The 26,530-nt window shown below is 51.3% G+C and overlaps 11 protein-coding genes across 11 annotated transcripts; 7 read left to right on the top strand and 4 right to left on the bottom strand.

Annotated features, from left to right (window-relative positions):
- Window positions 1-1,142: 1,142 nt before the first annotated feature.
- Window positions 1,143-3,142, bottom strand: sti1 (Hsp90 cochaperone STI1; the record flags this gene model as incomplete). Its single annotated transcript, XM_041682137.1, has 5 exons — window positions 1,143-1,295; window positions 1,352-1,943; window positions 1,999-2,740; window positions 2,798-2,991; window positions 3,078-3,142. The coding sequence occupies 5 exons, from the start codon at window positions 3,140-3,142 to the stop codon at window positions 1,143-1,145; spliced, it is 1,746 nt and encodes a 581-aa protein (XP_041549009.1).
- Window positions 3,143-3,678: 536 nt separating this feature from the next.
- RPC34 (RPC34 RNA polymerase subunit family protein) lies at window positions 3,679-4,810 on the top strand (the record flags this gene model as incomplete). The annotated part of the gene is made up of 2 exons (XM_041682136.1): window positions 3,679-3,935; window positions 4,000-4,810. 2 exons carry the CDS (start codon window positions 3,679-3,681, stop codon window positions 4,808-4,810), a joined length of 1,068 nt encoding a protein of 355 aa, XP_041549008.1.
- Window positions 4,811-5,510: 700 nt separating this feature from the next.
- On the bottom strand, window positions 5,511-6,767 carry YNG2 (putative PHD finger domain protein; the record flags this gene model as incomplete). The annotated part of the gene is made up of 1 exon (XM_041682133.1): window positions 5,511-6,767. One exon carries the CDS (start codon window positions 6,765-6,767, stop codon window positions 5,511-5,513), a length of 1,257 nt encoding a protein of 418 aa, XP_041549006.1.
- AKAW2_81046A (uncharacterized protein) lies at window positions 5,710-6,756 on the top strand (the record flags this gene model as incomplete). Its single annotated transcript, XM_041682135.1, has 1 exon — window positions 5,710-6,756. The coding sequence occupies one exon, from the start codon at window positions 5,710-5,712 to the stop codon at window positions 6,754-6,756; it is 1,047 nt and encodes a 348-aa protein (XP_041549007.1).
- Window positions 6,768-7,875: 1,108 nt separating the features above from the next.
- NPT1 (nicotinate phosphoribosyltransferase) lies at window positions 7,876-9,605 on the top strand (the record flags this gene model as incomplete). Its single annotated transcript, XM_041682132.1, has 5 exons — window positions 7,876-7,987; window positions 8,051-8,134; window positions 8,193-8,812; window positions 8,865-9,303; window positions 9,388-9,605. The coding sequence occupies 5 exons, from the start codon at window positions 7,876-7,878 to the stop codon at window positions 9,603-9,605; spliced, it is 1,473 nt and encodes a 490-aa protein (XP_041549005.1).
- Window positions 9,606-10,086: 481 nt separating this feature from the next.
- Window positions 10,087-12,616, bottom strand: AKAW2_81043S (transcription factor domain-containing protein; the record flags this gene model as incomplete). Its single annotated transcript, XM_041682131.1, has 2 exons — window positions 10,087-11,985; window positions 12,038-12,616. The coding sequence occupies 2 exons, from the start codon at window positions 12,614-12,616 to the stop codon at window positions 10,087-10,089; spliced, it is 2,478 nt and encodes an 825-aa protein (XP_041549004.1).
- A 1,042-nt stretch (window positions 12,617-13,658) lies between these two features.
- On the bottom strand, window positions 13,659-13,991 carry AKAW2_81042S (putative TOM core complex subunit Tom6; the record flags this gene model as incomplete). Its single annotated transcript, XM_041682130.1, has 3 exons — window positions 13,659-13,665; window positions 13,746-13,795; window positions 13,872-13,991. The coding sequence occupies 3 exons, from the start codon at window positions 13,989-13,991 to the stop codon at window positions 13,659-13,661; spliced, it is 177 nt and encodes a 58-aa protein (XP_041549003.1).
- A 366-nt stretch (window positions 13,992-14,357) lies between these two features.
- AKAW2_81041A (beta-catenin-like protein 1) lies at window positions 14,358-16,589 on the top strand (the record flags this gene model as incomplete). The annotated part of the gene is made up of 10 exons (XM_041682129.1): window positions 14,358-14,384; window positions 14,432-14,486; window positions 14,543-14,784; window positions 14,840-14,946; window positions 15,000-15,234; window positions 15,282-15,375; window positions 15,426-15,940; window positions 15,991-16,275; window positions 16,329-16,446; window positions 16,507-16,589. 10 exons carry the CDS (start codon window positions 14,358-14,360, stop codon window positions 16,587-16,589), a joined length of 1,761 nt encoding a protein of 586 aa, XP_041549002.1.
- Window positions 16,590-17,084: 495 nt separating this feature from the next.
- RPB2 (DNA-directed RNA polymerase II subunit RPB2) lies at window positions 17,085-20,917 on the top strand (the record flags this gene model as incomplete). The annotated part of the gene is made up of 2 exons (XM_041682128.1): window positions 17,085-20,692; window positions 20,755-20,917. 2 exons carry the CDS (start codon window positions 17,085-17,087, stop codon window positions 20,915-20,917), a joined length of 3,771 nt encoding a protein of 1,256 aa, XP_041549001.1.
- A 1,725-nt stretch (window positions 20,918-22,642) lies between these two features.
- esdC (GTP-binding protein EsdC) lies at window positions 22,643-23,487 on the top strand (the record flags this gene model as incomplete). Its single annotated transcript, XM_041682127.1, has 2 exons — window positions 22,643-22,834; window positions 22,891-23,487. The coding sequence occupies 2 exons, from the start codon at window positions 22,643-22,645 to the stop codon at window positions 23,485-23,487; spliced, it is 789 nt and encodes a 262-aa protein (XP_041549000.1).
- A 743-nt stretch (window positions 23,488-24,230) lies between these two features.
- Window positions 24,231-25,359, top strand: AKAW2_81038A (uncharacterized protein; the record flags this gene model as incomplete). The annotated part of the gene is made up of 3 exons (XM_041682126.1): window positions 24,231-24,360; window positions 24,421-24,722; window positions 24,787-25,359. The coding sequence occupies 3 exons, from the start codon at window positions 24,231-24,233 to the stop codon at window positions 25,357-25,359; spliced, it is 1,005 nt and encodes a 334-aa protein (XP_041548999.1).
- Window positions 25,360-26,530: the final 1,171 nt, after the last annotated feature.

Here is a 26,530-nt window from a genome sequence, read left to right as displayed (position 1 = left end):
ATATACCACCACCACCACTACTACTACTACTACTGTACTACTATTTATTTGCTTACAAAGAGCCAACAATTTTTGTATACTATCTATCTAAATTATCTATCTATCTATCTGGTATGAAAGCTACCCGATGACGACGCACTCATTAAAACCAACCCAACAAATACGAAACTCAAATTAAGTTAATCCTTTTGAGGTTTAATTCACGAGTGGCTGGGAACTGAAAACTGAAAACTGGAACTGAGGCTGGCTTCTTCGGAACGAACAGTGGGGTTACCAAGCTTAGTAGACTAACTACCACTTATGTCCGAGGTTTCGCCTACCGCGGAATTTACTCTCTGGATAAACTCAACCATTGGAAGAAGTGTCGATGGAGAGGGAGGAGGTGGCTGGGGAATTTATTAGAAAGTAGGTACAGAGTACATTCGTAGTTATTATCTTGCCTATAGTAGTACACTGCACCTAATTGAATGTGAAGAATAGATTTCATCCGAAGAGTCGGAATTGATATCTACGGAGTTATTCTATCTCTTCTGCCTTTAGCTTATGTCGGCAAACGTAAGATATGGGTTAGTGTGATGTGGTGTGGTGTTGTGGCTGGAGTGCGCTGAAAAAGGAAGAAAAAGTGGTTCGAATTTGGATCGCGTCGGGGATCGGGGATTACCCACCACCATCTGTTAAGTAGAGGATACTGCTCTGAATTGATCACTGGAACGGATATCGGCTATCCGATTCGGATCTAAAGCCAGATCTGGATCCAGAAAAGCCTGTCTGCAATCTTGATGTGGCTTCGCTGTAGTATTAAGCGAGGGAGCAGGCATGTGGCGTGGCGGTCTACTACTTACTATATTGTACCTCGGTCATCGCCGTCACAAGGTACTACTTACTGTCTTTAATTAGTAACGCTCAAGCTAGGGTGGGGGTTTACTTTCTAGGTAGACTACTACTAGTCGGGTCTTAGCAAACGTTGCAACTTGCAACTGATATATAATCAATTCGGATGTCATCTCATGTCACTAGAAACACATGCATCGTAATCGCCGTAAAAAACAAAGACATCAATTAATCGCCGTGCCAATCCAGTCCGCTTTTTCTTCATTTGCATTACTAGGAATGTGTGGGCTTTCATTTATACTGCTCGCTCCTCACCGTCCCAGACGGATGACACCAGCCGCCATCAGCTTCTGGATCTTCATCCGCACCTGGGCATTCTTCATGTGCTCCTGCAGAGCGGCAGGGTCGCTCTTGGCCTGTTGCAGAATGCTCTGCATGACAGGGTCTTGGAGGATGGACATGATCTAGGAAGAGTTAGTCGAGACATCCTGCAAGCTCTCTGGTTATGGTCATGACTTACCTCGGGGTCGTTCTGGATTCTCTCCATGGTCTGCTGCTCGGTCTCGCCGGCACGGGCGCTGAACTGAGCCTCCAGGCACTTCTGCTGCTGCTGGTCGATCTCACGAGCGTGGGTGCCATCATCGTGCTCGGAAGCTTCCGTGCAGGCATCCAGAGCCTTGTTGTACTCCTTCATGGCGATCAAGGCCTGAGCCTTGCGCATGTAGGCGCGGATGAACTTGGGGTCACGCTTGGTGGCCTCGTCGCAGTCCTGAACGGCCTGAGGGAAGGCCATCAGCTTGATGAGGGCGGCAGCACGGTTGGAGTAACCGCGGGGGTCCTCGGGCGCCCGCTTGACCATCTCAGAGAAGGCCTCGACGGCACCAGGCCAGTCAGCCTCCTGGAACTTCTTCTGTCCCAGTTCACGGGCCTTCTCGGCCTCGGCGGGGTCAATGTAGGCCTCCTTCTCGGCCTTGGCCTTGGCCTTCTCGGCGTTGCGCAGCTTAGTCAGGACATCGGGTGTGCGGTGCTCAGTGAGCGACTTGTGGTAGTACTCGATGGCCTGAGCAAGGTCGCCCAGCTTCTCGTGTGCAGTACCGATTCTTCCGAAAGCCCTGTAGATATCCGAATTAGTAACCGCGTCGGTAATCGCACGCACAGGTATCTTACTTGGCAAGGGCCTTGAAGTCGGCACGGAGCTCACGGCCCTCCTCGACGGCCTTCTGGCAGGTCTCGATGGCGCCCTGAAGGTCACCCTTCTCGAACTTGGCAGCACCAAGGTTGTTGAGGTACGTAATGTCCTTGTGCAGCTCCCAGGCCTTGTTGTAGTGCTCAATAGCCTCATCGAACTGCTTCTTCTTGTAGAAGTCGTTACCAATCTTCTTCTCGGCATCAGCAGCTTCCTGGGCCTTCTTCTTCGCGATCGCCTCCTCGTCCTCGGGCTCAGCCTCGGGCTCGGGTGCCGGTTCAGGTTCCTTCTTCTCAGCAGCGGCAGGGCGAGCATCAGGCATGGGCACATCCTCCTCAGCCTCGGGGGCAGCACCGGCAGAGCTAGCGCCCTCCGGGGGAGCGCCGAAGCTCATGTCAATGCCCAGCAACACACTCATGACCTGCAAGAAGCGAGGGTCTTGAATCTCCTGACCAACGCTGTTCGGGTTCTGCTGAATGCGCTGGAGCTTGGCCATGAAGTCGGCGTCGGCCAAGAGCGGGGAGGTCTTGGGGTTGCTGGCAAGCTTCTGATACATCTGAGGGTCGTTGAAGATACCACCGAGTCCTCCCATAGGGTCACCAGTAACACCGTCGGCCGTGGCCTCGGCCTCGATAGCCCTCTTGACAGCATTGAAACCGGTCTTGGCCTGTTCGTTGGTAGGCTCGAGCTTGAGGGCCTCTTCGTACGCATCGTGGGCAGCCACTACATACGCATTAGTAACCCAGATACAGTCTCACCGCACTAAATCTCTCAACTTACAGAGGTCGCCTAGACCACGGTAAGCGGCACCCTTGCGGAGCCATCCCTTCGACCAGTCCGCCTTGAGATCCGTAGCTTTGTTGGCATCCTCGAGAGCCTTCTCGTATTGGGATTGCGCAGAGTAGACAGCCGAGCGGTTGGAGTAGAGAATGTGGTTTGAGGGCTCGATTTCGATAGCTTGGGTGAACTTTTCACTATAGGCCAATCAGCTGCGGTTCATGGCTTCGATCCTCCCAGACCTTTTTGCAAGCGGGGTAAACCGGGGGAGAAAGATACATACACCGCAGTAGCATAGTCCTTTGCGGAGAAGGCCTTGTTGCCTTCAGCTTTCAGAGCGTCAGCCATGCTGTATAACTTCCAAGGGGTATATGATGTAGAAGCGGAAGGATGGAAGTGTGGTGGTGAGTTGGGGAAATAAGTGAGAGACGGGGGCAGCTGGACCGGGCAGATCAGTTAAACCGGAGCTTCTTCTCTTTTGCCGGGAGCTTCTCGAAATTTCCGAGAGACAGGGTTCCAGCCTGAGGCCACAGCACACATCATGAGGCAGTAAGGCTGCAAGGCTGCAAGGCTACAAGGCAGACACAGGCTGTCAAAGCTAGGACTGGCCCTAAACCCTTCCGGGCCAAAGTGACTCCCCCGCTAAACCCAAAGAGAAAGAAAAGCCGCCAAAAACATCTTCTTTTCGGCCTGCGAAACTCGATTCTCCCTCTCGACGACCGTCAACTTTGCGCCTGCTTTCCCTGCCAACTCCCCGGGCATTGCTTTGTCCCGGCTTCTGCAGCGACCGTCCGACCTGGGATGCATTCTTGATCATGCCCCTTCACGAGCCCGTCCGGTGATAGTTTCCTGTTAACGACTCCACTACAATCGTCGTCGTGAAAATGGCTTCCGCGGGGCCGTCAGGCAGTTCGGTCAACGAACTGGCCTCTCGACTTTACGACGCCTGCGTCAACCAGTTCCCTTCCGATCATCTGTTCTATCAGCAAGATCTTTTGGGTCTGAACATTGTCCCCAAGAATGACCTCGCCCTTCTCTTGAGCTGCGCCCAGTCACTCGTCAACCAGAAGCTCTTTCGGCTTCTCCAGGGCAAAAATGACCGCTTAGCCTGGAAGATTATTTCGCGGGATGATGCTGAAAAGTAGGGCTATTCCTAGTGATGAGAACTTGAATTAGGAACTCTCCCCACTAACCCTCCTGCTTAGACTTCGAGACCTAAGCCCCGACGAGAGTTTAGTCTACAATGTCATCCATTCGACAGGACGATCCGGTATCTGGGTCCGCGCAATTGGCAACCGCACCAACCTCCACAAATCCATTCTCGATCGCTGCCTCAAGTCCCTGGAAACGAAAAGCTACATCAAAAGCGTTCACAATGTCAAATTCCCCAGCCGGAAGATGTACATGTTGGCGAACCTCGCCCCAAGTGAGGACGTGACTGGAGGAGCCTGGTTTACCGACGGAGTGTTGGACGAGAACTTCATCAACAGCGTCGCCGGCTTTATCGAGTACTCCGTGAGCCGGAAAAGTTGGTACGAGGCCCCCTCCTCGGACGGTCCTCGAAACAAACGCATGAAGACCGCGGACGGAGGTGTAGCTGTCAAGCAAGAAGGCGCTCCAAAGGAATACCTCCCCTTCCCAGCCGGGTATCAGGGCTACCCCACCATACCTCAATTAACAGCCGCCGTGAACGAGAGTGGCATCACACCTGTCCGCCTGGGCGAAGAGAGTATCACGCAGCTCCTGGAGATGCTCTGCTACGACAACAAGCTAGTATCCCTGAACAACGGCGAATTCTACAAATCCGTCAAGAACCCCGAACAAGTCAAATCCCAACAGGCGCGCAAGCCCCGGACCGACGACGCAGGCATCGACGACAGGCTAGTCAAGAACGGCATGACCGAAGCACCCTGCGGCAACTGTCCGGTTTTCAAGCTCTGCGCTCCCGGCGGAGCTGTCAGTCCCGAGAGCTGTGAATACTTTGACCCCTGGCTCGAAAAGGCCCTCGGATTTTGATTTTTATTCCTTTATTATCTACCTCACACATCATTATCACCTCATACTCACTCACACACACTCAATTCCTGTATACAATTAGCGCAGCATGCGCCAGATGATGTTTGTTTGCATAGCGATGGCGTTCACGTCTGATATTGGGATCTCGGCCATGGAACAACGGTCTTCTTTTCTCAATGTGGGCAACTTAAAAACAAAAGAATTTTCTAGGGCTTTTATTATAGTTTCTTTTATCTAGGAAAGAAATAAAGGATGGAAAAGCGACATGGGCAGGGGTGGGAAGGGAACTGAAGGAAGGGATTGAGTTGATTGGTTGGATGGATGGATGGATGGATGGATGTCCGTTTGACAATTCCCTGGTGCTACTTATTAGCTATTTACTATATACTACTAACTAGTATTTTGGGTTTTTGTTGAACTGTTGTTCTCCTGGTGTAGTATATAGTACTATCGGTTGTTTGGATGGGCTGTTGTGGTTTATTATTGGATGAAAAGAACTACTATTACAATTACTACTACCTGCTTGCTCGCGCCTGGTAAACCACTACTTAGTAATATAAGACCTGAATCAGAAGTCGAATGCATCCTGAATTGATTCGAACTGCAAAGATAAACGCCGTCATAACATCCTATATAGTCATTATAATGATACACCTGACAGAGACAAAAGAGAAAGGGGGGTATAACTATATGAACCAAACTAAGCCTGCAATTTCGCCGAACACTGCGGACAGAACCACTTCCCAACAGGTTCTCTCGTCAAGCCCACACACTTCCAATGGAACCACTCAAACTCGCAGTTGTCGTTGTCGCATGCAACCATATCTCCATGGCTGACACTGCGACACGTACAATACACCTTGGTATCTTCATTGCCTTCGTCTTCTTCCTCGTCTTCCATGTCTTCGTCTCTTCTACCCTCGTCGGCGTTCTCGGAATCCGAGATATCGGCACTGCTGAGCATGGAGTCGTCCTCGTCTTCGTCGCCTCCGGCAGCGGATGGGGATTGTTTTGTCCCGCTGACTTTGAGACGGCCGCTTGCGCTGGATGATCGCTTCGTGTGCTTTCCGTTGAGTCCGGAGGCCTTGATCTTCTTGAGTTGTTGGTGCGGGGCCACTTTCTTGGTTACGGCTTTCTTGGTGGAGGCTGTTGAGCGCGGTCCTGCGCTGCAGGCTCGGCTTGACGCAGGGGTTCCGGCTTTGGGTGTACCGGGGCCGAGAGACGATTGTCGGAGGTTGGACGAGGCTGCGGGGAGTGTTCCGAGTGAAGCGTTGAGGCGCCGGCGCTTGTTTTCCACTGCGCCGGCGGAGGATTCTCGTTGTTGTCGTTGGAAGTGGATCGTTCCCGAGGGTGTTGCTGGGGCGGAGCTTCGCGCTGCAGTCGGGGAGTTCAGAGCGAGTGCGGCGGCGTTTCGGCCCAGGGAGTTGAGTTTCTGGGTGGCGCCTAATATGACATTGGCGTTCGCGGAGGTGCCATTGAGAGGAGAGGGAAAGGAGGAGTTTTCGACGGTAAAATCGGGGAAGAAGATCTTGGGAGGGTCGCGGTATTGGTCTTTGTTGTTGAAGAGGGAGGGAATAGGAGGGTCGTTCGAGAGCATGCCGTTACTCTGTAGCTTGTGGATGGCGATGTCCAGTTTTCTGATATGTCGGTCCAGCAGAACACATGCTTTCTCGCTCAGTTGGATCTTTTCATCTTGCAGCTGTTGCGACTTGTCAAGGTTCTGTATTATGGCTTTGCCGTACTGCTCTTCTTTCGGGTTGGGCGTCAAGCTGCCGTTTAAGCGGATGAATTTCTGGAGACTGGTGTCGCGGGAGTTGATGGTCGTGCGGCATTCTTGGATGATCTTGTCCTTGGCCTGGATTTCTTCCATCAGATGGTTAATTTCAGCTGGAAGGTTCGCCACATCGTGGACGAAAAGTTCCAAAACTGCCGCCGGGTCGTCCTGAGCCTGCGACATGTTGCGCGTTCACTGGTCGTTGTTCCCGATATGAATCGGGCCTTGATATGATGCGGCTATCGGGGGCCCTTCGGGGTGTGACCGGATGCGCGTTGAACAAGGTGTAGAATGCGACGCAGCCCGCTGCAGGCTATTCGGTAACTCGGCGCGATGTCGTAACGGATGGAATCGATAATGAGTATGTACAGGCTGAGATGGTGGCGCTGAGAGGCATTGATCGGGGATAACGACGGGACGCCGAAGGGAGGGAGCGACAGGATTGCCGGATCTAGAATGTTCCGGGCCCGGAGTCTCAGCCACAGTCAACACAGTCAAGCCACAGATTGGCGATCCTAACTGTCAGACCCAAAGGTGTGGTGACTCTTGGCTGTCAAAGCTTTTGTAGCTCACTAAGTTGTGGAATGGCTTAAGCTTCATATACATATTCGGAGTACCTGGCGGATCCTTCATATCCCTTTTTGTTCATCAAATCAAGCCATGCTCCAGCCACAGTCTATGCAAACGGGCGGGGTACTTCTGCCTTACAACTCTGGCGGCAACTACGCTGTACCGTATGTCCAGTGTTTCTGGCGGAAGTCATATCTCTCATAGCTATAATTGCTCTGATATACACATGTATATTCTGTAATTGACTCAGTTATATCTTGATATCCGTACCCTGCAGACTTGGCATGGTGCATGTGGGATGCAGTCAGTCTAGACCCAGACGGAGGGGTTCCCTGAGGGGTTCCTGCGAGGATGAAGAAATGCGCACAACCAACGCCACCCATGACATCCCATCTCGAAAGTACTTCTTGCATTGACTCCAGAATGTCCTGTTAAAGCAAACCCTATCAGATTTAGAGATCACAATATAGAGAAAAGATGTGAGCCGGCGATTTGCTGATGACGAAAGCCAGTGTGCAAACAGTGCAAACGGCGTCAGGCAGTCGGTGATTCCCCCGCGCAGAGACGCAATGGGAGATTTCTCTTCTGAGTACTTTCCTCCGAATTCGTCTGCCTGCTTGTTCCTTATCTCGCGCCTTTGGTCCCTGTCTTCCGGTCCCTCGCTTGGAATTCCTTCCTGCGCTCTATCCTTCACTCGCGGTGTGGTCCAATCTACCTCGTCATGGCTCAAAATAATACCCCTCCGCTCCCGGAGGGTATTTTCTCGTTGCTTGATACGGATCTGTACAAATTGACGATGCAATGCGCCGTCCTCAAGTACTTCCCAGATGTTTGTAAGACGCCGATATAGCTCTCGAAAGCTCGGTGGGCCAGGCTAACCATTCTCTTGAATGTAGATGTCACATATGGTTTCACAAATCGCACCCCGGATATGAAGTTAACGCGGGGTGCTTACAAATGGCTTCTGGCACAGATGGATGGTATGTAAATTGACTGTGTGTCGGATATCTGAATTAGTCTGATAATGATCGTTATCAGCGATTGCAAATATCCGAGTCACGACTGAGGAGATCGAGTTCCTAAAGAAATGGTGCCCCTACTTCAACAACGCTTACCTGGACTACCTGACCAACCTCAAGCTCAAGCCGTCAGAACAGATCGAGATTCACTTTACGCCGGAGCAGGATACTGGCAGCGAGGATGATCTCGGCAACGTCAACTACGTCATCAAGGGTTTGTGGGTCGAAACGATCTTGTATGAGATCCCGCTGCTGGCTCTGACAAGTCAGGCCTACTTCATGTTCACCGATAAGGACTGGGACTACAGCTGTCAGGAGGACAAGGCATTCCGGAAAGGATGTGCGCTGTTGGAGAATGGTTGCATATTTTCCGAGTTCGGCTCTCGAAGACGGCGCGATTACCACACCCACGATCTGGTCATGCAGGGATTGATGCAGGCTGCGGAGGAAGGAAAGAAGCAAGGATGGAAGGGAGTGTTTACCGGCACAAGTAACGTCCACTTTGCCATGAAGTACGGAGTGGCGCCTGTGGGCACTGTGGCCCATGAATGGTACATGACCATCGCTGCCATCACGGACGACTACGAGAACGCGAACGAGATGGCCCTGCGCTACTGGCTTGGTTGCTTTGGTGAAGGAGTAAGTTCGCAGCCCTAGGATTGTCCGGGCCCCAGTAACTAACGCATATCAGGTCCTGGGTGTTGCACTCACCGACACATTCGGCACGCCCGCCTTCCTTGACGCTTTCCGCAAACCCATTCCTGCTTTCACCAGTGCAGGTGTCGGCGCAGTCTCCACGACCGCCTCCGGACCCGGCACCACGACAGAGTCCGCAGTACAGAGCGAGGCTACTACCAAACCCCCAATCTCGGCTCCTTTGGTCAACGATGCGCAAGGCGAACACGCCAACAAGACCTACGCCCAGGTCTACACCGGCGTCCGCCAGGACTCTGGCGACCCCACATACTTTGTGAAGATGGTGCGGGACTTCTACGACAGAGAGGGAGTCAAGGACCCGAAGACCATTGTCTTTTCCGATTCATTAGACATCGAGCACTGCCTTGAATACAAGGTGATCGCCGAAGAAGCCGGTTTTAAGCCTGTCTTCGGTGTCGGAACTTTCTTTACTAGTACGTTTTACCCATATACCCGTACTATACAGGGACCTACCCCAATATCTCCCCGAAAATTATGAACTAACAAGATTCTCACAGACGACTTCACGAATAAATCCGACGGCCAAAAATCCAAGCCGCTCAACATCGTTATCAAGATCGCCACCGCTAACGGCCGCCCAGCCGTCAAGCTAAGCGACAACATGGGCAAGAACACAGGTGACAAGGAGACCGTACAAAGTGTCAAGAAGAAGCTTGGCTACATTGAGCACCAATGGGAAGAGGGCGATGAAAGCAACCGCTGGGCTCGCAAGTAGTGCGAGTCATCGACCAACCATATTCATTGATCTCATATCTATAGTCAGTTAAGACGCAAGTCATCTAGATTCAATTTCCAACGATTTCCAGCTCGCATATATGGTGGCTAATGTACAGGGCGAGCGATGAGTCTTTTATTTATCTATTTTTTCCAAGTCATGTTAAGCATTGTTTTATAGTTAGTCATGGGTACTACTGGTACTATCTAGACTATACGAGAAGAGGGTTAGAGAAATGGACAATGGTATTGACCCAGTAGTAGTTGTATTAATAGTGTACCATTCCTCATTTATAAGTCTCAATACTATGGTTTACTAGTAGTAATTAGGACGGAACTGCCTGAGGGCAAGCACCGAAGATATATTTACAGGGCGCGTCTATCCATACGCACGCACCACTTCCGCGACTAAGTAAACTATTTATATATATTTACACTGAACACAAAACCATTCCCAACACACCACATCCAAATGTCAAAAGCTAAAACATCTCCTCATCAGACGGAACAAACCCCAAATCCCGATCCAAATCCCCCGTAATATCCCCAGTCACATGGCTCATAGACCTCTGCCCGGGCGTACTGACAACATTATGAGTCGGCGCAAACGGCGAGAACAGATCATTGTTATTGGTTAATGCGTCTTCCGGACCAGGTCCAGTCCATCTGAGGAGCTCACTGGCCCAATCTATGTCGAGGTCTGGGGAGGCGTCGGGGTGGGAAGTAGTAGAGGTGGGGTTGAGGTTGGTGGGTGGTTGGGTTTGGGGCGGGAAGTCGGCGGCGAAGGAGTCGAGGTCGAGGTCGAAGTCGAAGGGGAATTGGTCGGAGGGTTGGTCCAAGGTGGGATTGGATTGGGAATGGGTGTTTCGGGGGGAGATGGTGGGGTTGTTGTTGTTGTCGTTGAGGAAGTTGGATATGGGATCGTCGTCGAAGTCGTTGGGTGGGGTGGGTTCGGCTTGTTTGGGGAGGGGGTTGGTGGGATTGTTAATTTTGTTGTTGGTGGTGGAGGAGGGGTTGCTGTTGAACATTGGGGGTGGGTTAGTTGTGCTGCTGTGGCGTTTGGGTGGTGTGCGCTGCTGTTGTAGTTGTTGCTTGGTTGGACTGGCTGAATGATGAGGTCCGGGTTGTTTGTGGTTGTTGGTTGGGTCGGGGTCGTCTCGGGGAGGCGTCCAGTGGTTAGAGGTTCGGTCTTCTGCTGATGCTATGGTGTGCGGGTTTGAGATGGTGCTTTGCTTTCGTGCTTGTTCTGGTGACTGGCCTTGTGGTATAGAACCGGAGTTGTTGGTATATTGCATGATTCGGAGGAAGGTGTTTGCGCTGTCCGACTGGAGCTTAACTGCCGCTTCGATGTTTGCGACCTCCATGTCTGCTGCAGGGTAGATGTCTCTAAGGCCTTGCAGCACTTGGATGCAGCGCTGAAAGTTGTAGATGCTGGATTCTCGGGTGGCGGGATTGCCAGATGAGGAGTTTGCCAGATGAGCCACAGCGGCTGGGATGATGACGGTCACACCGGATTGGGGAAGGAACCGCGTGAGGTTTAGCTGATTGAGACCTTGGATGATATGTGTGATACCGACTGCGGCGTCATGCATCTTTGTTTGCGCAGTTTGAATTAACTCCCTGCGTGCTTTGGACTGATCCTTGTTGGGCGTGAAGGCCCAAGGACGATGCAGCGCGCTTGTGGTCGCATGATACAGCATTCGTACCATGGCACCGTGGAGGAGAAGGACGTCTTCTCCATCGTGGAAGTTTGTCCTTGATGCAGGAATGAATTGTGCGTCTTTGGGTAGTGCACTCAACCATGATTCCAACCGCTGACTGCATCGTGCTAACTCCGATTCTGATGCCTGTCGAGGAATTAGGCTGATGGTAGTTCGTGTTGTCACGCCAAATTGACACTGTGATGGGGTATACTGAGCGAACAAAACCCGTCCGATGCATTGGCATAGTTTGGCCTTTTCGATGAACATGGTTGCCAGACGCTTTTGGTGAGTAACATCTTCCAGCTGACGACAGCGGAACTTCTCAATCACGCTAGGGTGGAACGGCTCGAAGTCAAAGTCTTCGAGCTTCAACATGGGGACATTGCTTGTCCCTTCGTTCACCTGGGTCGGGCGTCTTAGCCCCATCGCAATGAGACGGTCTCGCGAGTACAAGCTCCACCAAATTCGGGTTCTCAGCCTTTTAATCCTCGGGTCCATATCGGTCGATGATGAAGGGTCTCTATTTAATCCGATCGAATGTGCATGTATATTGCAGACACCAATCCAGTCCCAGATATCTCTTTGCGGATTATTTTGATGGTCAGACCAATAAGTCATAAGTAGTAGAGTTTGCAGTATGACTATACGATCATCTTCGCAGTCAAGTGAATAGAGGAGCTATATTGACTGGTTAGCTAAAGACACGGATGAACTATCAAGCGAGACATACCCTTAATCGCGTAAAGAAAACATTACGGGCAATTTTCCGAGTGGCATACCCAGCGGCCTGCAAATGATGCAGGTCGATGAAGGCTGTCGCCACGAACATGACTGCTTGAAACAGCAGGAGACTAATATTACCGTTGGGGTCATTTTCCGCGACGCATCGGAGGAATTCCTGTAGATTCAAGACCGGCATGAAGCTATGCACCCATTTGATATAGCATCGCAGCAGCTCATTCCGCAGACCGCTCTCTGGGATCGACAAAGCCTCCCGAAATCGCAAGAATTCTAGGTCTTCTGGCGGTATGCGAGACGGGAGAGGCTTTAAGAAGCGCGGCTCATCGTCTAGAAGAGCAATAAGAGGGTCGAAATCAGGGTCAATGAGATCCCGCACAGTCGAGACCATATTTTCTAGAGGCAGCGAAGTCCGTACCCCACGATCTCCCAGAGTCCGCCAGCCCCGAGAAGGTCTGGAGTCTTGCAACCAAGGCGCATGAGCATTGTGGCTCAGGCTGTTACTTCTCTTCGCCACGGGCCTATCATCTCCCAAGTCCGCACTTGACGGCTTGCGCTTGGCGGTCAACATGCTAGTAAAAAAGCAAAGCCAACGGCATTGGCAGCTGTGCAGGAGATCACATTCAGCATGAGAGGGTCGGAAGTTAGCAGTTGCCTATCGTTGCCGTGTCTTCCGTCCGGGGTTGGTTGGTAATAGACAGCCATGGACTGTCTTCCCCCCAGCACTAAAGAAGGCGGTGTTCGGGACCCGGCCGGATGTGGGGACTATTGCGGGCTTCCCCGCCAATTTGATAGCATATCAAATGCTAGCCGCTTAAATAAGCCCTGTTATAGGAGAGAGTTTATTCGCTGATACGCTGGATTGTTGGGTACTATTGAGTGGAGCGATGTTGAATGGAAGATACTCGCTGCCCAGAACTTCGTCTTAGCGCCCCGGCGGTCATATTGCCGCCTTGATGCCTCAGGCATTTGACTGCTCACTGGTGTTGTTTCTTCGGACTAAATACATTCAACAGGGCGACTATAAGTCTTGGCATTGCCATTTTATAGCATTGCATTCTGCAGAAAAGAGGAGCCCACCTCACCGGCGAATGATTGCTGAATATCCCATCAATTGATATACTTGGCTTACGACTACATCTTTGTTCGGCTCCCACCACGAGCATGTCCTTCATTCAAAAGCCATAACATTACACTGGAACCACCGCTACTGACTGTTCAATCGACATTCACAAATGCGACCATCTACAAAGGCCCTGAGTTACCTGACCAGCGATGAGATATGAAGAAATAAGACAACTACAGAGCAAAAGCCCTGTAAAGCATATGCAATTATGCGGAGGAGAGACCGGGAAATGTTCCGGAGATCATATCTATTCCAACGCCACATAATGTTGATCCTTCACGGACCCGGATGACAAGCCTAGCCACATAACGTTGAAGCCCATATATGCCCATGAAGCACACAGTATAATACACGTATTCATTAGAATCGAATTCAGAGGAAGAAGTAGGAAATTTTGTCCGCGTTTCGTGATCGACATCAACGACCCTTCGAGACAGCCGATAATTTCAGATCATAGGGACATGCGGACGAACGTGCGAAGATCCGTTTACATACTTCTTCCGTCAGTAATAGTTTCTCGATTGCCGAAATTCATTCCAGTGACTGCGATGGATGGGATCGAGTCTCGACTTACGGAGGAAGGAGGAGCTCGCTGAGGCTGCTGTAGAGGAAAGCGACGCCGGCCTGTACACACATTGGTATTAGATCATCCTTGATATTGTACAGCCTGTACAGATCTCGCCAGAATTGGAGAACTTACGCCGAAGACCAGAACGCTTCTCACAATGGTAGCATTCTCGGGGTGGGTGACTTCGTCATAGGCAGTGCTGAAGAAGCTCTTCTGCTGACGGCCAGAGACGACACGCTGTCTGGGAACCATTTTGAAGATGTATTAAAGATGTAGGATAGGTGATGTCCTTGAGATAAAAGGGTGTATTGACAGCGAGAATGACGATGGTCGATGGCAGGGTGAGGCCGGGAATGATGAGAACTCCGAGAAATCTTTCGGTCCTTGGCGGCTGCACTTTTAGCTTATCGCGGTTCCCGTATCTTCTTCGGACCTGCTGCGCGACCAGTTGATCGAAAAGAGGTCCGCAAGAAGGCATCTATATCAATCAATTCATAGGCGATATTTCCTCTGCAGAGTCGCCTTTCTCTGCTCTATTGGCCCTTATTTAAATCCGTGTTGGTGGTTGGGTCTGAAGTGCTTTTCCGCTCTGCCTCTCCAGCTGCGCAAGCCGCGACCATGACGAGCATCGATGAGCTCTTCAAGGTAAACTATCTATGAAGTGACTTGTTATAATAGCGCTGACAATCTAGAAACCCTCCTCGGCAGCAAGTGCCAAGCGCAAACTAGATTCCGCGAAAGACCCGAGTGCGTTCATCTCCTTCACGTCCAACTTGACCGACAGCGGCTGACTTGCGACCAAGACGAGCTCTACAAAGCTGCTAAACTAGATGCGGATGGTGATGTGAAATCAAAAGGAAAGGCGCCCATGGTAGAGGATGAGGGCGACGAGGATGATGGCTACGCGGGTCCTGAACTACCTCCCGATTTCGACGCCGAGGATATCCCAGATGACGAAGAAGGACGCTTCTTCGGCGGCGGCATGGAGCGTCAAACGGCGGAGGCTATGCAATATATCGATCAACACGAGGAAGCAGATGTTGCGGTAAGGAATTGTTATTCGCTGTGCTCCGTGGGCTCGTTTGCTGAAGTAGCTATAGCCAGAGAAGTTCGACGTTACCTGGCTGCGACGTTTCGCCCTCAACTTCGAAAAGAAAATCTCGAAGAACGCCGAATTGCGCGGAAAGTTTGAAAATGATCCTCAAAAGTATGTGTGCGCAAGGTAGATACTGATATGAACAATTATGCTGATATACCTAGATTCATGGCCTCGGAAGCAGATCTCGATACCGAAATCAAGAGCCTCTCCATCCTCTCCGAGAATTCATATTTATATAGCGAATTCGCAAAGCTGGGCTGTGTAGGCTCGCTTATGTCGCTGCTTTCACACGAGAATGCCGATATTGCAATTGATGTGATCCAGATCATTGGCGAGTTGACGGATGAAGATGTGGAGGCCGAACAAGAACAATGGGACAGTTTGGTGAACGCAATGGTATACATGTTCCCGAGTATTGTTTAAACGAATGCTTACTGGTCCAGTTGGATGCCGAACTTATCGAGCTCTTGGCGCAAAACCTTTCGCGACTTGACGAAGAGTCCGAGGTCGATAGGGCAGGCGTGTACTACGTACTAAGTGAGTTATCCCGGATAAAGTACGCGACAGGTATACTGATTACATTGTAGACGTCTTGGAAAACATTGCTTCGCAAACGTCCATCGCAGAGAAGATAGGGCAAGACCCCAACCTGTTACCTTGGCTTATCGCTCGTATACAGAAGAAGGAAAGGCCAGTGACTCAAAACCAGCAATATGCAGCAGAAATACTTGCCATTCTGCTACAATCAACTCCCAAGAACAGGGAGAAGGTCGTCAGCCTGGATGGTGTTGAGATTCTCCTGCAATTGCTTAGTGCATACCGCAAGCGTGATCCCGAAAAAGATTCCGACGAAGAGGAATATGTGGAGAACTTGTTTGGCAGCTTGAACTACCTTGTGAACGAGGATTACGGCAAGGAAAAATTCCTGGAAGCTGAAGGTGTTGAGCTTGCGCAAATCATGTTGAAGGAGGGCAAGTTCAGCAAGCAACGGGCTCTACGACTCCTGGACCATGCCCTAGGAGGCATGGCAGGCGCTCCTGCATGTGAACGCTTTGTTGAAGCAGCATGCTTGAGTACAGTATTTGGGATGTTCAAAAAGAAGGTATGTGTCACCGATATCATAGAATATGGGCTAGAGCTAAACCCCTATAGCAAGACAATGAAACGACCGAGCATCTGCTGGGCATTTTCGCTTCGCTGCTGCGCTTACTTCCGGGCGGTTCCGCACCACGGATTCGTACACTAGCCAAGTTTATGGAGAAGGACTACGAGAAGATCGAAAAGCTCATCAAGTTGCGCCGGGAGTATGCCCAACGAGTGACACCGGTCGAGCAAGCTATCGAGAAAGAACGAAAGAACTTCACGGAAGAGGAACAAGAGATCATGGCGGCCGAGTGGTTGTCCAGGCGATTCGATGCCGGTCTATTTTCTTTACAGGTTTGCTCTCCGGAATACCCCGTTGCTGCAGTACAAACTAACAGTACCCAAAGCTTATTGATGTCATTTTGGCCTGGTTGGTGGCCGAAGATGACGGGGCAAAAAAGAAGATTGTGTCCCTTCTGGCTGACCGCGACGAAGATTTGTCACTGATTAGACGAACCTTACAGGGTAAGTTCTGGCCCCCACGCCTTCTATACCGTCTGGATCTTGTGCTAAATGAATGAACAGAGCAAATGGAAGGGCTCTCTGAGGATGAGCCCGGCGAGAAGGATAGTAAGGAGATGCTGGAAACGCTTCTACAGTTCCTGTAATCATTGTGTATAATAACATATCGCGTACCATACTGCACCAATTCTTGTCATTGATTCCTTTCGTAAATGTTCACAGTAATAGTTAATAATGTGAGTAAAAAGTGAAGTATTACCAGCAGCGTGAATTGTTTCACATATCACGTGATTTACCAATCAGGACTAGCTCACAGCTTAGCGCCAGAAGGCGGTCGAGGCTAGTGGCGGCTCTTTCCAAGGCAAGATCCATCAGCGCCCGGAGAGAGTCGAAGCACCCCAGCTGCTCCCTTCACCAGCATCACCGGTGGCCTGGGATCTCTCTTTCTTCCATCCATCTGAGGCTTCCGGCTTATTGGCCTCACCTGTCACATCTAGGACGATTGCTTCGCTGCATTCTACTTACGCCAGTCGTCCAACAACCTCGAGTGGGATCTTTTCCGCCGAGCGCGTCGCGCCCTTTGCGCTCATTGTCCTATCGACAGCGGTTTTTCATTGCGTTTACGACCCATATCCGCCAAGATGGCCGACTACGAAGATGCTTACGAGGATGAGTACTACGACGATATGGACGAGGGCATCACCTCGGAGGATTGCTGGACGGTCATTTCGTCCTTCTTCGACACCAAGGGTCTAGTGTCACAACAGCTGGACTCTTTCGATGAATTTATCTCCTCGACAATGCAGGAGCTGGTGGAGGAACAAGGCCAAGTAACACTCGATCAAACTCTCCCTCCCTCCGAAGATGAAGTCGATCCCGTGGTTGTCCGCCGATACGAGCTGAAGTTTGGAACCGTCATGCTCTCTCGACCGTCCGTGACTGAGGGTGATGGTGCGACCACTATCATGTTGCCCCAGGAGGCTCGCTTGCGTAATCTTACATACGCTAGTCCCCTTTATCTCGGTGTTACGAAGAAGATTATGGAAGGTCGTGAACGTCTGGTCGCGGACCGAGATGAGGATGATATGGGTGAATCGAATGAGGATAGAAAAGCTCACGGGACTTACCTGCAGTGGGAGCAGAAGGAGCTGCCTGCTGACCAGGCGAAGGAGGAGACCGTTTTCATTGGAAAGATGCCAATCATGCTCAAGTCCAAGTACTGTATCCTCAAGGATTTGAGCGAGCAAGCTCTTTACAACTGGAACGAGTGCCCTTACGACTCTGGTGGTTATTTCATTATCAACGGAAGTGAAAAGGTGTTGATCGCCCAAGAGCGCAGTGCTGGAAACACGGTTCAAGTCTTCAAAAAGGCACCGCCTAGTCCCACGCCCTATGTCGCGGAAATTCGGAGTGCTGTCGAGAAGGGATCACGACTTCTTTCTCAGTTGTCCCTGAAGCTGTTTGCCAAGGGTGACAGTGCCAAGGGTGGATTTGGTCCTACAATTCGGTCGACTTTGCCTTACGTGAAGACCGACATCCCCATCGTCGTCGTTTTCAGAGCCCTCGGTGTGGTTTCTGATGAAGATATTCTGAACCACATTTGCTACGACCGGAATGACACACCGATGTTGGAGATGCTGAAGCCTTGTATTGAGGAAGGTTTCGTTATCCAGGACCGTGAGGTGGCGCTGGATTTCATTGCCAAGCGTGGTTCTTCTCAGTCTAGTATGAACCACGAGCGTCGTGTCAGATACGCACGCGAAATCATGCAAAAGGAGTTCCTTCCCCACATTTCTCAGAGCGAAGGTAGTGAGACCCGGAAAGCCTTCTTCTTGGGTTACATGGTGCACAGACTTCTGCAGTGTGCCTTGGGCCGTCGTGATGTCGATGATCGTGATCACTTCGGTAAGAAGCGTCTCGACTTGGCTGGTCCTCTTCTTGCAAACCTCTTCCGAGTTCTGTTCACTCGTGTCACCCGTGACCTTCAGCGGTACGTGCAAAGATGCGTGGAGACGAACAGGGAGATCTACTTGAACATTGGTATCAAGGCCAGCACCTTGACAGGAGGTCTGAAGTACGCTCTTGCTACGGGTAACTGGGGAGAGCAGAAGAAGGCAGCCAGCGCCAAGGCTGGTGTATCTCAAGTGCTCAGTCGTTATACCTACGCCTCTACGTTGTCCCACCTTCGTCGTACCAATACACCAATTGGTCGAGACGGTAAGATCGCCAAACCTCGTCAGCTCCACAACACCCATTGGGGTCTGGTTTGTCCAGCTGAAACCCCTGAAGGTCAGGCTTGTGGTCTGGTCAAGAACTTGGCGCTCATGTGCTACATCACTGTTGGTACGCCTAGTGAGCCCATTATTGATTTCATGATTCAACGCAACATGGAAGTCCTCGAAGAATTCGAGCCGCAGGTGACGCCAAATGCGACCAAGGTGTTTGTCAACGGTGTTTGGGTGGGTATTCATAGAGATCCTGCGCATCTGGTGAACACCATGCTCTCTCTCCGTCGCCGGAACATGATCTCGCACGAGGTCAGTTTGATTCGTGATATTCGTGAGCGAGAGTTCAAGATCTTTACCGATGCTGGACGTGTGTGTCGGCCACTGTACGTCGTCGACAATGATCCCAAGAGCGAGAACTGTGGCTCACTGGTGCTCAACAAGGAGCACATCCGCAAACTGGAGCAAGACAAGGACTTGCCCCCCGATCTGGATCCAGAAGACCGCAGGGAGCGTTACTTTGGTTGGGATGGTTTGGTGAAGTCTGGTGTCGTTGAGTACGTCGACGCCGAGGAAGAAGAGACAATCATGATCGTGATGACACCAGAGGACCTGGAGATCTCGAAGCAACTTCAGGCCGGTTATGCCCTTCCCGAGGAAGAGCTGCACGATCCCAACAAGCGTGTGCGTTCTATTCTGAGTCAAAAGGCACACACCTGGACACACTGCGAGATTCACCCCAGTATGATCCTGGGTGTTTGCGCCAGTATCATTCCTTTCCCCGACCACAACCAATCTCCTCGTAACACCTACCAGTCTGCCATGGGTAAACAAGCTATGGGTGTGTTTCTGACGAACTTTGACCAGCGCATGGAAACCATGGCCAACATTCTGTATTACCCGCAGAAGCCTTTGGCGACTACACGGTCTATGGAGTTCTTGCGGTTCCGTGAACTGCCTGCCGGCCAGAACGCCATTGTTGCCATCGCCTGTTATTCCGGTTACAACCAGGAAGATTCGGTTATTATGAACCAGAGCAGCATTGACCGTGGTCTTTTCCGCAGTCTGTTCTACCGTACATACACGGACAGCGAGAAGATGGTCGGACTGACAGTTGTCGAACGCTTTGAGAAGCCTATGAGATCGGATACGATCGGTATGAGAAAGGGTACCTACGACAAGCTCGATGAAGACGGTATCATTGCTCCTGGTGTCCGTGTATCCGGTGAGGATATCATCATCGGTAAGACGGCACCCTTGGCACCTGAAGCAGAGGAGCTCGGTCAACGTACCAAGGCCCACACCAAGTTGGATGTGTCGACTCCTCTCAGAAGTACGGAGAACGGTATTGTGGACCAGGTCCTGGTGTCTACGAGCAACGATGACCTGAAGTTCGTGAAGGTGCGCATGAGGACGACCAAGATTCCCCAGATTGGAGACAAGTTCGCCTCTCGTCACGGACAAAAGGGTACCATCGGTATCACTTACCGTCAGGAAGACATGCCTTTCACTCGGGAGGGTGTGTGCCCTGACTTGATCATCAACCCTCACGCCATTCCCTCCCGTATGACAATCGCGCACTTGATCGAGTGTCAGCTCAGTAAAGTGTCGTCGCTACGTGGGTTCGAGGGTGACGCGACGCCTTTCACGGACGTTACGGTCGACTCGATCTCCCGTCTCCTGCGGGAGCACGGATACCAGTCCCGTGGCTTTGAGGTGATGTACAACGGACACACTGGACGCAAGCTGGTTGCGCAGGTCTTCCTGGGACCGACGTACTACCAGCGTCTGCGCCACATGGTCGACGATAAGATTCACGCCCGTGCGCGTGGACCGACTCAGATCTTGACGCGACAGCCGGTGGAAGGTCGTGCTCGTGACGGTGGTCTCCGTTTCGGAGAGATGGAACGCGATTGTATGATTGCGCACGGAGCCAGTGCATTCCTGAAGGAGCGGTTGTTCGACGTGTCCGATCCCTTCCGGGTGCACATCTGCGACGACTGTGGCTTGATGACCCCTGTTGCGTAAGTGGAGAGACATCCTTGAATTTGCCTGACGATATGAGCTAACGATGATGGAATGACAGTAAACTGAAGAAGGGACTCTTCGAGTGTCGACTGTGTAACAACAAGCACCGAATCTCCCAGGTGCATATTCCGTATGCAGCCAAGCTTCTGTTCCAAGAGCTGGCCTCGATGAACATTGCCGCTCGCATGTTTACCAACCGGTCTGGCGTGTCCGTGCGGTGAGGGGGGGGGAAAGATGACTATCCGTGTACATCATTCTTCTCTTCTGTGGTATCTCTTCCGTCTTCTGGTGTTTCTATGCCTTCTGTTCTTTCTCCCTCTTCGTTTCCTTTCCCCCACTGTTTTCTTTCCTAATAATTCTCCACCCCCCCCAAAACGTGTGATATCAACCGAAGACCAGACCGATTCGGCATTTTCCGGCGTACAGAGGACCAGAGGTTTATGATTTTGATTCGAGCTTCTATATATTGTTATTTATTTTTTTCTCCTCCCTTCTTTCCTCTTTTTGCTGACCATGGTTGGAGGAATGGCTGGTGTAAGCAGCGATGTACTTGGATGATGATGATTTGTCCCTACGGAATCGAGTCGAAATTGGATCTAGAGAAGCAGACAAAGAAGAGGGGTAAAAGATGTCATGGCAATTCTGCACGTAAGAGCCGGGCCATGACAGGGTCCTAATTGGGGCAGATGCTGCATGGTGTAATTGTAGTGGAGAGTCAGTGGAGAGAGTGTAGAGTGTGTATAGTCACTATAGTGGTGTTCTTGCTTCTCTCACTGGTGCGATCGTGTCCAACCCCCTCTCCTCAATCCCGTGCACGAACTTTAATATTCCTCGGTGCTGCAGAATGGAGATGTCGGTGACAGGCCGTCTCCCTTCTTGTGTGAGTGCGATTGGCTGGCGAGGTTTCTATTGATAGGTGGGATGGCTCGGGAGAATGTGCTCGTGGAGGGCGGCAAGGGAAGAAAAAGCATGGCGATGGAGATGGAGGGGAGATGGAGGGACGATGGATGGGCGAGTCGTGAGAATGGTTGGTTGTCTGCTGCAGGCCCGGCTGCCCTTGAAGCCAATGAAACCAACGAATTACCCGCCGGCTGGGATGGCGAGAGGACGAAGCGGGGATTTGACTGGCGAAGAGCTGCTCTCGCTCTTCCCAGAATAGAAGATGGCGGGTGACAATCCCATCACACGCATTACACTAACTGAGTAGTTGACTCTCTACTACCGGGCTCTCTCGTCTGCTCGTTTCCCTCCCCCCCAGCGCTCTCTTAAAAGGCTGCTGTAGCCGCCAGGGCGTTCTCTGCCCTTTCTTCTCTTTCTTTCTTCAGCAAGCTTGCTTGTCTGACTGCCCGTGGTTTAGAAGTATCCCCCCTGTGCACTGGCTGCACTGGTTTTTTGTTTGTTTGTCTATTCGTCGCTTGTTATACTAACATCTTAATTATTCCCCTTACCTCTTTTACTATCAATATATCAAAAAATCCCCCCACCAATTCCCCCTCAACTCTGCCCCATTCAATACACGAGCTGTGCTCTGTGTAATGCTTGATTGCTTTTATTGCATCTTGTTCGGATACTTCTAAACCATTCAACCTCGTGACGGTTCATTTCGTTGTCGCCGGTCGACTTCTCGTGTTCTTGTCATATCAGCTCAGACGACTTGCTGGCCTTGTCCTTTATTCTTTCCACCAACATCATCTATCTAATATTTCTGGTTGCGTGTCAAGGACTGGATCCTGTCAAGCAAAGCCTCGTTGTTATACATTTGCACAGCCAACCAACCAACCCAACACAAGGCTAGACGTGAATCGACTCTGGTAGTCCCTTCCATCTCGGCCTTTTTATAACGACGACTCACTTCCCGCCATTGACACGATTATTTTAAACCATTACGCCTTCATTCTGCTGCATATAATCTAATTCTTAGTATAACCTGGTCAATCTCTCTCAACATGTCTGCTGTTCAGCTCAAGTTCTCGCTGCGCACCTCCTCCAATGTCAAGACCGTCCATCTGGTCGGCTCCTGGGACAACTACTCTCGTCAGATCCCCCTTTCCCGGGATGATGTCAAGCCAGGCGCATGGACTGGCAAGTTCCGCTTCCAGACCTCCATGCTGAAGCTGGGTGGCCGCTACTGGTACTACGTATGTGACTTTCCCGTTGACTCGAATGGCCCAGAAGCTAACTAACCCTGCCGCAGTACATCATGGATGGTTACCATGTTTCTCATGATCCCGCTGTTGAGTACACGGTCGAGCCCACCACCGGCCGCAAGTTGAACATCCTTGATGTTCCCGGTGGCAAGAAGTCTTCCCAGCCCGCCCCCAAGCACCACCGGGGCTCCACAGACTTCGTCAAGGGTCGTGCTCCTTCTCCGTCCAAGATCCACCACCCCAAGCCGTCCAAGCCCTATGCTTCCCGTCAAATCCGGGAGACGGACTTTGCTCCCACCATGGAAGACCTCACCATGCGGTTTGCCGACTCCCGTCTGTCGGACGAGTACTCGCTCTCCAACAGCCCGCCCAGCTCGGTTGGTTCATCCCTGTCGTCTCGCTCATCCGGCAGCACTTCCCCATCTTCCCTGTCGTCCATGAGTGACCCACCCACCCCGATCTGCCACTGCGAGCGCTACGGAATTACTCGCAAGGGCGACCGGGTCAAGCTCGACTGTGGCGGCAGCCGATGCGGCTATGTTACCGAGTCGTCTGAGGCTAGCTGCTCCGAGTCCGACAGTGATGAGGAGTACCGCCGTGCCCGCAGCGGTGTCCGTCGTCAAGGCATCGTGGTGCGCAGGTAAATCATAACAACTTGTTGATGCTTTTACCCTGCTTTGATCAATTTTGAACCCCCCTCAAGGGAGTCGCTTCCCGCGTCGAAAGACCGAACACGCCGTGCATTGGATGTCCCTCCTCTTTGCATCAGAGAGGATAGTCACTCCTTTGGCAGTAACCTGCCGCGCCAATTGAAGTCGCTTAAGCATAAATGCTACGAAAGCAATTAAGAAAAAGAAAACCAAGAAAAAAAAGGAACCGGCCATCTGGATCATGGCAATCTGCCATGAAGGAGCCAGATGCGCTACGCGGAGGAGATGGGATAGCTGAAGATTTGGGAAGGAATATGGAAAAAGACAAGAACCGCTCTATACAAGGCACTGATGGTATAGCCAGGTGGATGAAGGATGAAATGAAATGAGCGACGTCGAGGTCATGTTAGCTACGTTGTTCAGATAGGAAACGAATGATGAGTGATGACTTGCCTATCCCTAGCCTGTAGCCAACACAAAACCACTATATTGCTTCCTATAATAGCTATCCGCTAGTAGTATGTAGTTAAAGTGAGATGCTCGGCAGCAATAGCCGGGAGGAGAACCTCACCTCGTGGATGAAATCCGTCGGAAAGTCCAAGCTTTCCCCCGCAATCGGATATCCCGAGCACCGAGACCTACTTTAAAATCTGGGGCAGTCCTCTAGCTACATCTCTTCTCTCATACAACAAGTAAACTATTCCAATCTAAATATACAAACAATAAAGACCGCCACTATGCCCCCACCCCCGCTCACCGTGCAATACAAAGAAGCCAACGGCAGTAGAATCACCACCGACATCTACCTCCCGCCGGCACCCACCACAACTACTACTGAAAATGACACGCCGAAGAAATATCCCGTTTGTACGTCTAACTCCTTCGCTGCAACTACTATATATATCAAGTTACTAAAAAATTTCACAGTAATCAACATCCACGGCGGCGTCTTCATGCTCGGCCACTCGCGCATGGTCTCCATGCCCCAAGTCGACGACTGCCTCGCCCGGAACTGGATCGTCGTGGTACCCAACCACCGTCTCTGTCCACAGGTGAATATGCTCGAGGGGCCCATCACTGATATCCGGGACCTGTTGGCGTGGATCTACGACGGGCAGTTAGATGCGTTCCTTGCCGGCGCAGGTGCAGATGCAGCGGGCTATCGGGTCGATATGGATCGGGTTATGGCGTTTGGGACGTCGTCGGGAGGTACATTAGCACTGTCATTGGTAAGTTTTTCTCCTTTCCTAATCCTACCATACGCACATCCACAATGCTAACAATCTATATCAGGGCTACTCCGTCCCCCGCCCCGTCGCCGCAATCCTCGACTTCTACGGCGCCGTGCACTTTACCCACCCTTTCTGGACCCAACCTCTCCCAGACGTCCAACGCACCCTGCCCCCACTCGACCCTGCCTTCTTGCAGAAGATCTATGATGAATATCCCGTCCCTACGGATAGTTCTATCTCGCTGGAGGGCCAGACGGAGCTTGCTGGCGGTAGCAAGGCTAAGGGCCCGGATTTCTCCCGCCCCCGGGATGCCTTCGCTCTGACGCAGGTAGCTAATGGGACGGTCTTGCAGGCTTGTTATCCTGATGGGGATGTGAGGGAGATCGATCCGGTAGTGCATGTGGGCAAGGGGTTTCCGCCGACGTTTATTGTGCATGGGGATTGTGATACGAAGGTTAGTATTGAGGTTAGTCGGGAGCTGTGGAGGGTGTTGAGGGAGAATGGGGTCGAGTGTGGGATGGTGGAGGTGCCCGGGGAGGATCACACGTTTGCGATGGGAATGCAGGTTGGGGGGAGGACGTGGGAGTTGCAGAGGGAGGGGTTTGAGTTTTTGGAGAGGGTTATTTCACGATAGTTTGTGGTTGAGGCTGGTGAGTTTATTGTAATTAATTATAGGGGTTCATATAGATTTCTGGGAAGAGTAAGAATCGAGACCAGTTCTTTTTCAATTGAGCCTTTTAGCCTATTGGGGGTATTTGAACCATCTCGGGAATTATCCGAGGTTTGTTGCAGAGTTTGAAAGTAGTAGGATGGCTACTAATCAATGCTCAATACTTCTTTATCAGCTAGGCTGCAACGTATGCAATACTGGGGTGACCGGTGTCCGCGGGATCCAGACACTCTAGGCTGATGCCAATCTTAGGCAAGCATTTTAAATCCTCTCGCTACTCGCTAGTATGGTTCTTCAGCTGGTTTCAGGATATAGATAGTAGTAGTAGGCCTGAATAGTCATCTTTTAGTCTAAGTCTAATTCTATACACGTGGTCGTCGGCCTCGACTGAATTAATGTGGATAGACATAAGAAGTCCTAATGAGCTTACAGTAAAAGCTTGACTGCAGACATGGACAAAATCATCAATCTATTTGTCATGATCTTCTGACAGCTGCAGTTTCATTGGAAAAGTATTCCGAAATTTCCGACATTCCGAACAAGACACCCCTTGGAAATCATTGAAGAAGAAGTTTGATCACTTTCTTGACTGGGAAAGTCGAAGGGGAATAATTAATTGACTGGATGGTTGCCTGACGCGTCTGACTCAGGCCTCCACCAGAGGTGGATCTTTTGGTTAAGCCCTATTTTCCTAATCTGGGCAGAGTCACGGGGATTACTATTTTGGGGCAACCAAGTCAACCAGTCAACCATCGCAACTTGTGCTCGGGCCCCAGTAACGAACAAGATGCCCACTTTTCCCCCCTCCATCGTCCGCGGTTGACTCGCTTCTCCTCCGTCCGGGCGTCTGTCCAGCTCATCCCAGTTTCAGCCCTACGGTGCCAGGGGCCAGTCCATCCTGGCTTTGAGTGGTTCATCCAAACCGGCCACTCCGTCCCCGTTGCTTCTCAGCCTCAGCCTTCCTCCAATCCCCTCTTCCATCTCGGACAACTAACCACCTTCATCCACGCTATACTGGGCTAATTTCCTGGCTAAGGAATTTCCCTCAAATCACCGGCCGGGTCCCGCTGCAGCCTTACGGCTCCCAAGGTCCTCCCCGGAGAACCGCACCGACACTGAACTCGCTCCCAGCGGC

Source organism: Aspergillus luchuensis, chromosome 8, assembly GCF_016861625.1.
Source record: "Aspergillus luchuensis IFO 4308 DNA, chromosome 8, nearly complete sequence".
In the NCBI taxonomy this organism is placed as follows: domain Eukaryota; kingdom Fungi; phylum Ascomycota; class Eurotiomycetes; order Eurotiales; family Aspergillaceae; genus Aspergillus; species Aspergillus luchuensis.
This window is presented reverse-complemented; position numbering and strand designations above follow the sequence as displayed.